We start from the raw sequence: 13,206 nt of genomic DNA on the forward strand, positions 1-13,206 counted from the left end.
CATGAGTCCACATCTGCTCTGGCAAGGGCTGTCCACAATATGCTTGGGGTAAAGCAAGAGGGACACCAGGACAAATGTATCTGCCCTCAGGGGCCCACAAGTCAGTGGCTTCCCATGCACCTGGCACCAGACAGAGTTTTCACAACTCACATGTTCAGCAAATGCACACACCCCACCCGTGCTCCCGAGGTCCTTCCCAGGGGCAGCTAGAACTCTTCTCTCTGGAAGCCCTTGCCTTCTCCAGCTCGCACACGTGGCAGAGCCCTGGTGGTGGGACAGCCCTCCTCAAACAGGCAGCACAGAGGAGCCTCCCGCTGCCTCCCGACACAGCTACAGAACCCCAAAAATGAGCCAACAAGACTCACGGATGACTGCACAGAAGAGCACGGGAAGGTCCCTCATGGCTCTGGGACCCACATCCTTCCACTTCTGCAGGGCAGGAGCCAAGAAGCGTAAATTAGCACCAGGGAGTGAACATGAGTCCTATACGACCCACGGGTGGTATTCAGCTACATTCTGGGATGTGCTATCAGGGAATGGAGTGCTACAGAAGAGAAGCCGTTTGAAAGCAAAGCAAAAGTGTCTTTTCGAAATAGAGGCCACTCTTGGCCAGGCATGGTGGCTCACGCCTGTAATCCCAGCATTTTGGGAGGCCGAGGCAGGCGGATTACCTGAGGTCAAGAGTTTGAAATCAGCCTGGCCAATGTAGCAAAACCCCGTCTCCACTAAAAATACAAAAATTAGCCAGGTATGGTGGCGCATGCCTGTAGTCTCAGCTACTCAGGAGGCTGAGGCAGGAGAATCACTGGAACCTGGGAGGCAGAGGTTGCAGTGAGCCAAGATCACGCCACTGCACTCCAGGCTGGGAGACAGAGCCGGACTCCATCTCAAAAAAAAGAAAAAAGAAATTCCAAAGAGAGGCCACTCCCGAGTCCGAGCAGCAGTCCAAAACGTTAGAAGTTTTGGAGCCATTAGCACTGTAACTGCTGCAAAAGCCTAACACAAAAGCATTCCCGGAAGGCTCAGGTCCCCCAGAAATGCAACACCAAGGCATTGGGCCCCAGGCATGCTTTAGAACAAGCGCCTCAACATTTAATAAAACCAAATACACACAAGACACTGAAATGACAACAAACTAGGTTCTCTCCCAGTCCAATCCCATTGTATGTTAATCTCAGACCACTGGCCTCAACAAAGCTCCAAGCCGATTTGTTTGCAGGTCAACCAGGACAGGGACACTCCTCAGTCTTCTTGTTATCCAGTGGATTTTTAAAAAGAAATAAGTAAATTCTGAGATGTTCATTGTCATAAAACTGGTATCTATTTTCTAAAACATCAGGTGAAAACCATCCTGGTAGAGACAGCAGGTGGGCCGCAGGCTGGCAGCAATGACATTGGGAGAACCCACACAGACAGCATCGCCAGCCCCTCCAGCTTTAAGTTCAAAACCAGAAGACCAGGCAGGCAGCATGGGGCGGAATGGATGGGGTGCCCTGAAGTGAACACACACCCCGTCTCTGCAACTCCTCCATTCTGCCCATTGTTTCAGAAAACCATGCTGGGGACATCAGTAAGCCTGGGTGCTGGGCTGCAGCTCTGGGTGTAGTGGGGACAGATGCACCCTCCGGGGCACAGAGAGGGGCTGAGAAGGGCAGCCACACTCACCGGCCTGGCTCAGCCCTCACTCTGCCACACCCTTGGGGCCTCCAGCGGACAGGAAAGGAGATGCTGGTACCCTCCTGGGCTGTATCTCCATCCCAGTTCCCATTACTGCATTCCATCAGATTCCCTGGGGCCCATGAGGCCTGAGAGGTCAGCGGAACTCAGCCTTCCAAGCCCTTCCCACCTGTGTCCTCATCCCTCCTCCACCTCTCCCTGGGCACCCCCAGCTACTTCTACCCGGGCACCCCCAACTACCTCTCCCCAGGCAACCCCGACTGCCCCTTCCCCTGGAGAGATGAGCCAGGACCAGGAAGGCGTCCAGGAGGGAAGCAGAGGCAGTCACGTGAGTTCATGCTGCGAGCCTTTGCAGCACACCACCCAGGTGCTGGAGCCCGTCTCCGCCCAGACGCAAGGACAGGAAAATGCCCCAAAAACTAAATGGCAAACGGGCCTTGGGTTTGCTCAGAGCAAGTTGGGGAGCCAGATCTGGGCACACTGAAGGCCTCGGGGGCTGACCCAAGGCGCCCGGTGCCTGGGAGAGTAGGCCCCACCCCAATCAATCCCTGCATTCAGGCCACAGCTCCTCACAGATTTGGAGCATGAGCCAGTATTGTGGCAGCGGGGAGGGAGGGGCTCACCAGGGTGGAGGCAAAGCCATTCACAGCCCAAGAGAGGCAGTGGCTCAGAATGTCTGGTGGCGGAGGAAGGGTGGGGGTGACAAGGGAGGCAGGGCCAGATGCCCTGGGAAGGCCTGGCTGGCCAGTTTGGAGGTGACAGTGATACAGTGGCCATGCCCATGGAAGGGGCCTTGGGCAGTCAGTGGGAGATGACCTTGAGGCTGACCTTCAAAGACGTGCCCCTGACAGGACCTCAAGCATGCCCCAGCTCCTCCCATTAGCTCCTTCCATGGCAAACGGCACATGTACCAAGTACCAGTCCCTACCTGAGCAGGGCCAGGCCCATCCCTACCTCCTGAGTCCCCCAGCCCTGTCTGTGCATCCAGGAGCCAGAGGCGGCGGTGGCAGGCTGGGTTCTGGGACACAGTGCGATGTCAGCCAGTCCCCCAGTGCTACTACGAGCTAGATACTGGTGACTCACTTCCCAATTAGCCACGTCGTCACGGGAAGCGCGAGTCAGGCCTGCTAAGTATGCGTGTTTCACAGGGTTTACTCTCCAGCTCAGCCGAGAAGAGGCGGACAGCACAGCCCGCCTGCGGGCCTGGCGCCTTCCACACCCCCTCCCTCCTCAGCAGCATCGGGGCTGCTCACCCCAAGGAGGCCAGCATGCACTGTGTGCTCAGGGACACCTGGTCACCAGTCTGTGCAAGCCCACTTTGCACCACAGTGGCCCAAGTGACCCGTCCCCTGTTTGAAAACACACTAGAGGTGTTTGTCGAGCAATGTTTCAACTTCATTGTGTGAACTACAAGCAAAATCCCATCGGTCCCTCAGCCCACGAAGCTGAAGCAAAAAGCAAACAAGCATCACTTTAAGCTGGTGTTGGTCAGGGACAGGGGAGTGGGGTCAGGGCCCAGGCGAGCCTGCCGTCTGCACTGTGGGGCCTTGGAGTCCCAGGCTGGGATCGCCGATACAGAACTGTGCAACCCTGCTGCGTCACCTCCGGTATTGTCACCCTAAAACTGAGGGTCTGGAAGACAATGAGCACCACTGATTTCAGGAAAACTGAGGCCCAAAAAGGAAAAGGCTTAACCTCCCCTCATCTTACCAAGCAAAGGGGTCTCCGGGAATTGCTGAGTTTGAAGGGAACAGAAGGTGGCTTTGGTTTAAGACACAAGGAGTCTGAGGATACAAAGGGAGGTGTGGTTCCAGCTGACCAGATGTGGAGCTGCAGGCAGATTTGTGGGTGTGTGTGTGTGTGTGTTGGGAGTGCTGTCTAACACACCAGAATGCACATTTGCACCACATAACAGAAGCACACTCCATGCCCCCACCCACCACATGCATGACACGGGGACCTGGGAGGGAAGGTCCACCTTGCCCTAAAAAGAGGGGAGGAAGAGGGCCTTGGAAACAGAAAATCCTGACTCAGCAACAAAGGCTGGGGGTGGCGGAGGTCGCCCCAGGCAGGAGGCTGCCCACAGGACAAGAATAGCCTGCCTGTCAGGAGGCAGCATCCAGTGCAGAGTGGAGCTGAGTGCTCTACCAGCACAGGCCAGCTGACCCCAGAGCCACCTCCCTGCGGAGGGCCCTATGGAGCCTGAGCTCAGTCAGGGACCGGGAACCAGGGAGCAGGGTCAGGGGAGCTGGCTGGAACAGAAGGGCACATCGGTGCTAGGCTGGGGGAGGCACAGAGACGGACACAAAGCAAGCTCTAGGCAACCAAGGGTCCCACCAGCAGAGCAGAACTTCCTGGGGGAGAAATCCATTTAGGAAATGCGGGCTCTAGACACCACAGAAATCTCCAAATTCACACTTGGGGACCCAGCCACCTCCTGGAAAGGCGAGCGTAATGAAACAAGCAGGAAGATGAGGGGAAGGGCTGATGGGCGCTGCCGTCGGTGCGGGAGGGTTTGATTGCCTCTAAATGGCTTCATCACCATCGGCAGCACGGTTACATGTGAAATGCGGAGAAATTAAGACAGAGAGGAGATTGCAAGCAACTCGTGAACCCTGCGGTGGTTCCAAGCTCTGGAAACAGAAGTGTGTGGAAACGTGCAGAGACACCTCCCTCCCAGCAGACAGCCTTTCCAGCAGCTCCGCCGGTCTGGGAGGGGCTGCACTGAGCCTGCAGGAGCTGTCTCTGCAGAGAGAAACAGTCACGGGAGGCAAGGGACCCGCACGGGACGGGGACTTGGGCTGAACTTCCTCAGACCCCCACGCTGGCCCGTCCAGCTGCAGAACTGGAGAAACCCAGAAACTGTAAGATTGCCACCCTGCTGGTATTGAGTTCACCCCAGGAAATACCAGCGCAAGTGCGTTTGCTGGGGCCACAGACAAGGTACAGACGCGCTAGAGCATCCCGGGGGACAGGCAGCAAGGTCCAGAGACACCTCTGGTTGTCACAACTGGGAGTGGCATCGAATGCGGGTGGCCAGGGCACCCTCAAAGCCCCTCCATGTACAGGCAGACCCCTGCCACAGAGCATGGCCCAGCCCCAAATGACCCTAGTGCTGCCCTGAGAAACCCTGAACTAGGGGAAAATTGGAACAAGTGCAACTTTAAGGAGAGCAAGGATTGGGGAGCTGTCACTGTAGGAGTCCAGAAAAAGAGGCCAAAAAGAGGATACGAGTTTTCCACTCTGGCAACGAGAAAAGTCCTACTAAGTATACCTACTAATTCTGAGCTCTTCCCAGGTATTCCACATATTATTATTATTATTAATCAAACTGTTAGAACCAAAGATATGCTTGGAATCCAGGAGACTTAGTTTGCCAGAGGACAGCAGCCCTCCAGCCTCTGCCCCTTCAGCCCCGCCCCCAGGCTTGCAGCCCCGCCCCCAGGCTTGCAGCCCCGCCCCCAGGCTTGCAGCCCCTCCCCTAGGCGTGCAGCCCCTCCTACCCACAGCCCCGCCTCCAGGTGGGCCCCACCCCTCTCTTCGGCCCCACCTCCAGGCCTCCAGCCAGGCCCCTGCCTTCAGCCCCGCCCCCAGGCCTCCAGCCCCGCCCCTACCCTCAGCCCCGCCCCCAGGCCTAGGCCCAGACGGATGACCCCTGGCCACTGAATACTCCAGTCTCATCTTTCAAGCATGTTGACTGTGCTGAGGCGGAAATGCCATCTTTTCTAGAGATGGTCTACAAGTGTAGAAACGGGCAAGGGGCTGGCCCAGAAACCAGCAGCGAGGCAGCAGAGCATGCCTGAAGGTAGAATGGCGCGGCCTGGAACACAGCAGGCGGGGGCGGAAAGGGGCCTCGGTCCCTGGCAGGGCTGATTTCCATGGATGGGCCACTGCTGGGGACCCCCAAGCCCGTGGGAAGTGCAGCTGGCACCGGGAGGAAGCCCAGACCCGGAGTCAGGCGGGCCTGCAGTCCCTGTGTGGGACCGGCCCCATCGCTCCCCCTAAGGAGGAGGCCTCCAGTCCAGCCGCTCCTCCTCTGGTGGCTGGGAGGTGAGGGGGTACCAAGCCTGTTTCTGAAGGATGAAATGCAAGCACAGCAGCCTGTTACTGTGTTAGCGATCTTGCTTTCTCTGTATTTTCTTTCCTATATTCATTCAGAGATCCTGAACCAAGCATGAAGATGCTGTGGGTGAGACAGATTCTCGCATGTGCCTTCAGGTGGCACAGCCTACGCCTTGTTAATCCCCAGGAAACCAGGGTCCCTGATGGCTGGACCACCCCACCTGCCCTTCACGACCCTCCCTGCGGTGCACCTGCAAACCAGGACCACACAGCGCCCCAAACAAGCAGGCAGTTCCAGCAGGGGTGGAGCCAGACCCCTCTGTGCCCAGTTCTGGGTGGGGTGGGTGATGTCAGAAGACATCACCTACCACAAGTGGGCCCTCGTCTGTCCCCCACAGCTGACCAGGCATCCCCGACTCCCCTGGCACCTCTGCCTGCGGGGTTGACATTATTGTATAGACAGGTTCCTACGTCCACGTGACCTTCTGGAGCTTCAGCACACTGAAAGCTGGGAGGTTCCCTGTGGCTGCCTCACCGTACAGCCCACTGACCAGCAGGTGCTGTGACCAAGAAGCGTCTGCCCAGAGAGCCCACAGTCAGTCTCCCGAGGCCATCAGCCATGCCCCAAACTCAGAGCCCAAGACGAGGCAGAACATGACCCCAACAGCAGCCACCAAAACACACATGCACAGCACTGGAGAGGGGATGGGGACGCGTGCCCAGGGGATGCCGCAGGGAGCAGGGGATCCTCTAAGACATGAGGTGGGCACTTTCTGGCCTAGCTCACCACGCCTTCCTGCATCCACAGCATTTAGGGAGTAAGACGGGCCTTCACGGGCGGCAGAAGCACCAGAACACCTATGTCCGACCCGGAGTATGTGGGAGAGGAATGAGCACATGCCAACTTCCTGGGAAGCTTCTAGAAGGCTCTGTAGGCTAGAGGCTGCTCTCAGGATTGGACTCCAGGGCTGGACAGAGGGACAGAGACTCCCACCTGGGCAGCGGGGCTCAGCTTTGGGTGCCCTGAGTGTGGTGAGCCAGGGGAGAGGGTGAGAGCTGGGGAGGAGGGTCGAAGGCAGCCGGGTCCTTGCAAGGGAAGCTATGGTGCAGGGCAGGGGCCTGGAGGTGGAGAAGCCGCTGAGGATGATGCTGCTACATTCAGGAGGGAGAGCAGGTGTAAGGTCTCAAGTGACAGCGGCCCAGAGAGAGAGAGGTCAGGCAAGATGTCTTTGGGACAAGGAATGGAGAAGCCAGTTGGGTGCAGGGTCAGGGGCACGGGGAGCCCAGGGAAGGGAGAACAAGGACGGAGGAGGTTCCCCAGATGGAAACCAGATCCAGAGCTAGACCTTGGGCTGCCTCTCAACACCTCTGGGAGGTCCCTGACATTCTGAGGTGGCAGCTGGGTTGGGACACAGAAGGGTAGCATGAAGAACCCACCAGAACACAGGGGCCTAGCCCAGGCTGCTCCCCCATCATCTTCGGCCTTTGTGTCAACTGACTGTCCTCCCCCCTCTGGAATGCCAGCTCCAGAAGAGTGACCATCTCTGTCCCCGGGGCTTGGCGCATGGCTGGAGCTCGCCCAAGACTAATTAAATGAATACCCTGGAAGCCACGTCTCCAGCTTCACCCGCAAGCCTGCAGCCAGTTCCACCACTCCTACCTTCTTCAAGCAGTGCTGGAAGGAGACCTGCAGAGCCAGGCCCCTCCAAAGCGGAGGTTCACCCCGTGGTAGGTGACATGCCAAGGGACAGGGATGCCTCTTCCAGGGAGACTCACTGTGGGGCTGCCACCCCACTGGGCCCAGACCCACTGTCCTGCAGGATGCCGCTGGCATTCAAAGCTGGAACTCAGCCTCCCTGGAGCCAGGAGGACCAGGGGATTCCAGAGGAGTCCTGCTCGCCTAGTTGGAGATAAAAGTAATTCCATACCCGATTCCTGCCAGCCATTTTAATAAATAAGTAAACGCTACAAAGCCTCAGGGAGCCCTCTACCACATTCGCTAGGGTGAAGGAGAGACGAGAATAGTCGCCCAGATCTGCTACCAGCTGCCAGGCCCGTTTCTGGAAAGCCCAGCACCGAGGCAGCTTGTGCTGCTACCGTGAGTCTTAGCACATTCCAGGGCGGAGAAGTCCATAAGGGAGGAGCGAGATGGCTGGAGCTGCTGTTCCTGGGCTCCAGTGGGGCTGTCCAGGCCTCCAGGCCCACCCAGGGCCTCCACAGAAACCATCGACACTGGGGGCAGATCAGGGGGCCCTTGTCAATGGAGAAGCCCCAGGACCATGTGCAAGGCAGCATTTAAGAAAGGGCACACCAGAGGCTACGGGCCCCCTGCACTTGAACCTGCACAGGCGCCTGAGACAGCCTCAATGACAGTTCCCCCAACAAACAGTCATCAGTCTATAGGGCTTTCCACACCCCGGTGCTCACTCTGGCCACCTGAAAAGATTCTGGCCCTCCTTGTCCATCTCTGCCCTGAACGCTGGGGCTGGACCATCGCTGACAGTGCTCCGGGTGACAGGTGGCAATCTGTAGAGGTCATTAACTCCAGAGCGCCACGTTTTAATGCAAAAATGAGCCCTTCTAAATCGGCGCAGATGCGAGGCTATATAAAGAAATGGGGATTTTAATGTTTTGCTTTTCTTCCCTTTTCTAGTGCCACATTATCATAACATTTTCCCATAATTACGCCCATAAAAGTCACCTGAAAATGCTTCATGCCACAAAAGTTGATCTACATATTTCATTCCGAGCATGTCGAGTGGCAGATCCTGAGCTCAGAACTCTGGGGCAGAACTTAGCTGGGGAGGCTGGTGTGGAAGAGGCTCATCAGGTGGAGCCCCCTTCTTGGGTCCGAGTGTCCTCTGGCCTCAGGGAGGTCCAGCAGAACGGGCGCAGGCGGGAGCGTGACATCTGTGTGGACAGTGGAAGAGTGTAGACCCCCCTTCTGGTCCTATCTCAGTGAAAGAGCAGGGGTGGAGGGTGGGAGGGGACCGTGGGGCACCGCCAGGATCCCCGGGAGTCAATGCTGCTCTCCAGGGTACTGTCTAGAGCCGCTCAGGGGTCCCTGCATGGGAAAATCCTGTGAGGGGGTAAGCCTGCCTCTTCCTCACTAAGCCTAGGGCCTGGATGTCGGCTAAAAGAAATCCCAGAGACTGATACTTTATATTTATGGAGCTGAAAGAAACAAACAGCCCATCTTCTTTTGCCCCAAATCCATCAAATAAAAACACAGTGAGAATTTTTTCAAAAAAGATGAGAAATAAACTTCTGAACGGCACCACTTCATTAAGCCTCCAGTGTTTTCCATTTTACCTCTTCGAGAATCCAGAACAAAATTTGAACAGCAGGAAAGTGACATATTCTAATCGCTCCTAAATATACAATAAATTGTATTTATAAAGGAAATGCAACACCAGAGTGCCTACGCTCAGTTAGGATTCTAATGGATTCAAAACAGTTCCAAAGTTGTTTGTAATTTCTTCTCATAGTTGTAGCTGAGGACATGAGATTTAACGGGAAGGTACAGCTCAGTGTTGACGGCATTTATTTGGAAATTTCCATGTCCAGCACATAGTGAGTCTGTCTCTCTTCCTCACTCTCCCTGCTATGCTGAAATACAGTTTGGGTCCCCACCATCCACCTGCTCGTGCTGAATAGGTGACAGGGAATCTAGGCTAGTGCAGAGTGTCCTTCATCTGTGATTTCAACACTGCACACAAGGACCGAGTCAGTGCTTAGGTGTCATAGGGAGTTACCTCAGGTCATCATTCACTTCTCTCCCTTGCTGCTGTTCTATCCTAGATGCCAGCGTGGAAAGATCACATCTTCGGTGGCGGGCACAGAACACCCTCAACCAGGTCTAGTTGGGTGAAGAGGTCCCATTCCACGTCTAGGCAAGAAGCACATCTAGGCACACAGACTTCTCTACCCCAAATACGCTAAGGGGAAAACAACCTATATCGGCTCTTTGTAAGCCACACCCAGAGGGGTTTCCTCAGACCAAAAGGAGAAGAGCTTCAACTTTCCCCGTCAAAGCTCATCATCACGCAAGTCAACTCATCACCAACCGTCCAACCCTCATGGGCAGCACCGGCCGCGGAAGAAACCAAGCCTGCTGTCACCGTGATGGTCTCAGACCACTGAGCATGCATTTTAAAGTGAGCCATCCGGGGCCCCTTCCCCTGTTTGCATCTCCTGGCAATTCTTCCCCAGGAGGAGAAAATGACAAGGCTGTGTCACTATAGCAACTAGCCTAATTGGTGGACTGCAGGTCTTTCTCCAGCCAGACGGTGGAGCCCATCTCCTTATATATGGATCCCAGCACATGGGAAAGAAAGAAGGGCCGGACTCTCCCTGGGCCAAGAACAGTAGAATCCCCCCAACAGAAAACCAGGCCAAGAAAGAATCCAGTTTCCTCTTAGCTGCGCCAGGAAGCCAGCACCTTGTGTGCTGCAGAGAAACACACAGATTTAATAGGCAGGATAATTGAACCCTGTATGATACTTATCAGTTTCCCTAATTAATATGATACAAATATATCTGCTTCATAACACAAAGACATTTTGAGAAATAAAAATCCTTCCTGATGACAAAAACAATTTACAAACAAGAATACAAACTATTCTTCTTCATCCCAGATATATTGGAAGAAAGAATGAAAATCGTAGGAACTGTTTAATTTGCATTTAATTTGCTTTATCAGTTCTAAACAAAAGGGGGGGGAATTTTTCTTTTTCTCTAGGACTGCATTTCCAAGCTATCAATTATTATTATGTCTATTTTGTATTTTAGTGAAATGTTTTAATTTCTCCAAGTACATTTCTGGTGTAATGGGGTGTGTCTCTTATTGTCAATTATTCCATTACACGGAGATGGAAACAGCCATAACAACGTGCTTCACCCAAGCTTCTGTTATTAATTATTTCTGCTATTCTGGTAATACCTTCTTACCAACTGTCCTTGTCCTGGCTAAGGGCTGTTTCCAGAACGCTGAGGAGGCCTCCTAAGGAGGAGGGATGAGTGTGGAAACCAGATCTCCCCTCCTCAGCGTGTCTAAGCAGCAGGCTCAGATGTCTGCGCCAGGACACCAGGACTCGACTCGGCAGAGCAGAGGACAGTCTCAGGAAGGTGTGAGCCATCCGGATGAACAACGTGCTGACACCTTAGGATTGAGGATGCAGCGCAGGGTGGGAGAGGGCTGACGCTGCCTCTATTGAGACCGTGTGTACCTCGCTCCTCACGGGCTGGGGAAGTGCAGTGTTGAAGCCACAGGGCCCTGGTGTCAAGTACTTAGCAACAATTAGCAGTTATTCTTTTCCACACCTGCTGAGCTGCTGGGAGTTGGGGGTGAGGTGTTGTCCTGGGTTCTAGCAGCCAGCCAGGGATGGGCAACCTGTAGTGGGCTCAGGGCACTATAGCCCCTCTCCAAACACTGCTGAATGAGCCCCTTCTCCCTCTCTGGAGATGCCACCAGGAAGTGCATTCGAATGCCTCCTCTTCAGCGCAGAGTTTACCTGCCATTAGCCCTTTCTACATCTCCTAGGAAGCCTTGCTTGGGGGTCTCCTAGGGAATCCCCCCACATACCCCTGCAGGCACCGTGACGGCCGCGGAAAACTCGGGGACAGGCACAAATGTCGCTCAAACCCCCAGACCCTCCTCCCTGTCCTCCCTGCAGCCGGCCAGCCAGTGAGTTCCCAGGGGCTCCGGCGCACCCAGGGTGGCCTCGCCTGCCTGGGCAGCTCCGGTTGAGACCCCCAGGCTTGGCGACCCCTCCCCGCTCGGTGCCACAGCAATTCTAGGGAAATGCATAACCGCGCTGAAGCAAGTAGGACAATTCCTGCCCTGGGCCCCGGGTTTCCCTCGCGATCCTGGCGAGCTGGGCTGTCCCAGGACTCCGGAGACCGATCCCGCGGCTGCCTGGGTCTCCCTGGCCACTGTGCTCTCATTTTGGCGACAGCGGAAGGATCGGATCAGACTGGGAGCTTGGAGGCCCGGGGCTCTGGAGGACGTGGTGTCTGTGGAGGGAGGTTTGGTGCTGGTCTTTTTTTTTTTTTTGGTAAAGAATCCATATTTTTCCATCACCTCCCGCGCCCATGGCAATTCTCCATGACAGGTACTCCCCAGCACCCGTCCTTTTCTCCTGCTGAAGACGAGAAGCCTGAGCTCCCGGAGCTGAAGCCGACCAGCCCGCGCCATCCGGGGCCAGAGCCTGTGCCCGGGACGCTGAGCAGCCCCCACTTACCCCACCAGCCGCGAACGTGCCCCGGGATGCTGAGCACCCTCCCCAGCGCCGAGGCTGGAGTCTGCACACGGGACTCCAACCACCCCTCCTTCCACCCGCCTGGAGCCTCGGCAGGGGCACAAGCCACCCCCCCCTTCACCCCAGGCAACCGGGAGCCCGCGGCGGTCACCCCCCACCCCAGCCCCCAGCTCACACCCGGGCGCCCACCGGCCCGCACCACCCCAGCCCGCGCCCGCGCCCGCGCCGGCCCCGCCGGTCACAAGCTCGGGCCCCAGACACGACCCGAGAAACGTCCGCGGCCGCGGCGAGCCCCCTCCGGCCATCCCACCCCTCACTTCGCTTCTCTCTCCAGAAGGCGCCTGACGAGCCCGTTTCCCGGGAAGGCGGAAGCTCCAGCCGCTCCTCTGAGCCCAAGCTGGGCTCCTGCCCGAAGAGCTCCTCTCCGGGCTCGGCCGCTGCGTCCCCCCTTGTCCCGGGCTGAGGCACGGGGAGGGCGCTCCGCAGATACCCCGGCAGCGCCGCCCGCCCTCCACGACCTGCAGCTGCCTCCTGAGCGCGCATCTCGGCCGGGAAGCCGCTGGCTGGGCTCCGACCGCCGGGCAGGGACGGGCCGCGCCACCCGGGGCCTGGAGCCGGGGCCCTGCCGGGGAGTCAGGGAAGGGAGGCTCGGGCCGGGGCGTCCGACCCCGAAGTGCCCGAGCGCCCAGAACCCGGGTGGACCCTCTTGCCCGCCCAGCGCAGCGTTGGACCGGCCGGGACTCGGGGGACCGTGCGCCCCGCGCTCGTAACTCCGCGCCGACTCCCGGAGGCCCGCGGGGCGCCTGAGGGGCCGGAGGAGGGGGTCCGGGGCCCAGAGGGCCGTGCCGGGGCCGGGGCCGCGCGGTACTCACTGCAGTAGGCGATGAGCAGACTGGCCAGGATCATGAACGCCCAGAAAGTTGAGGACATGCTGGGCAGGGCGGTCGCATCTTGCCGGCTGCCGGTCCTGGGCGATGGCGCCATTGAAGCCGCGGCGCCCGCGCGGGGGGCAGCAGCGCGTCTCAGCAGCCGGCCCTGCCCGCGCCCCCGCGCCGGCCTCCACGTGCGGGCCCCGCGCGCGCCATCCTCCGCCGCCGCCGCCGCCGCCGCGCCCGGGCCCCGGCCCACCGCGCCCCGCGCCGCGCCCGCGCCGCCTGCGCTCGCGCCCGCGCCCGCCGACCCCGCGCCGGCCCGCCAGGGGGACGCC

General features: G+C 57.7%; 1 protein-coding gene across 9 annotated transcripts in view; it reads right to left on the reverse strand.

The window, feature by feature from the left end:
• TAFA5 (TAFA chemokine like family member 5) overlaps positions 1-13,151 on the reverse strand; it is a 343,256-nt gene extending 330,105 nt beyond the window's left edge. For 5 of the 9 annotated variants that reach the window (XR_010578287.2, XR_006689995.3, XR_012418332.1 and 2 more), the window contains exon 1: positions 12,317-12,783. Coding sequence is in view for 4 of the 9 variants with exons in the window: in XM_045363419.3 (XP_045219354.2) it covers positions 12,317-12,542 (226 nt within the window). In the remaining 5 variants the exon portion in view is untranslated. Of the gene's footprint in view, positions 1-12,316; positions 12,784-12,871 lie in introns of those variants that run through there. The other 4 variants (XR_012418333.1, XR_012418334.1, XM_045363421.3 and 1 more) reach the window with 1 other exon arrangement.
• Between the last annotated feature and the right edge of the window lie 55 nt (positions 13,152-13,206).

Source organism: Macaca fascicularis, chromosome 10, assembly GCF_037993035.2.
Source record: "Macaca fascicularis isolate 582-1 chromosome 10, T2T-MFA8v1.1".
Classification (NCBI taxonomy): domain Eukaryota; kingdom Metazoa; phylum Chordata; class Mammalia; order Primates; family Cercopithecidae; genus Macaca; species Macaca fascicularis.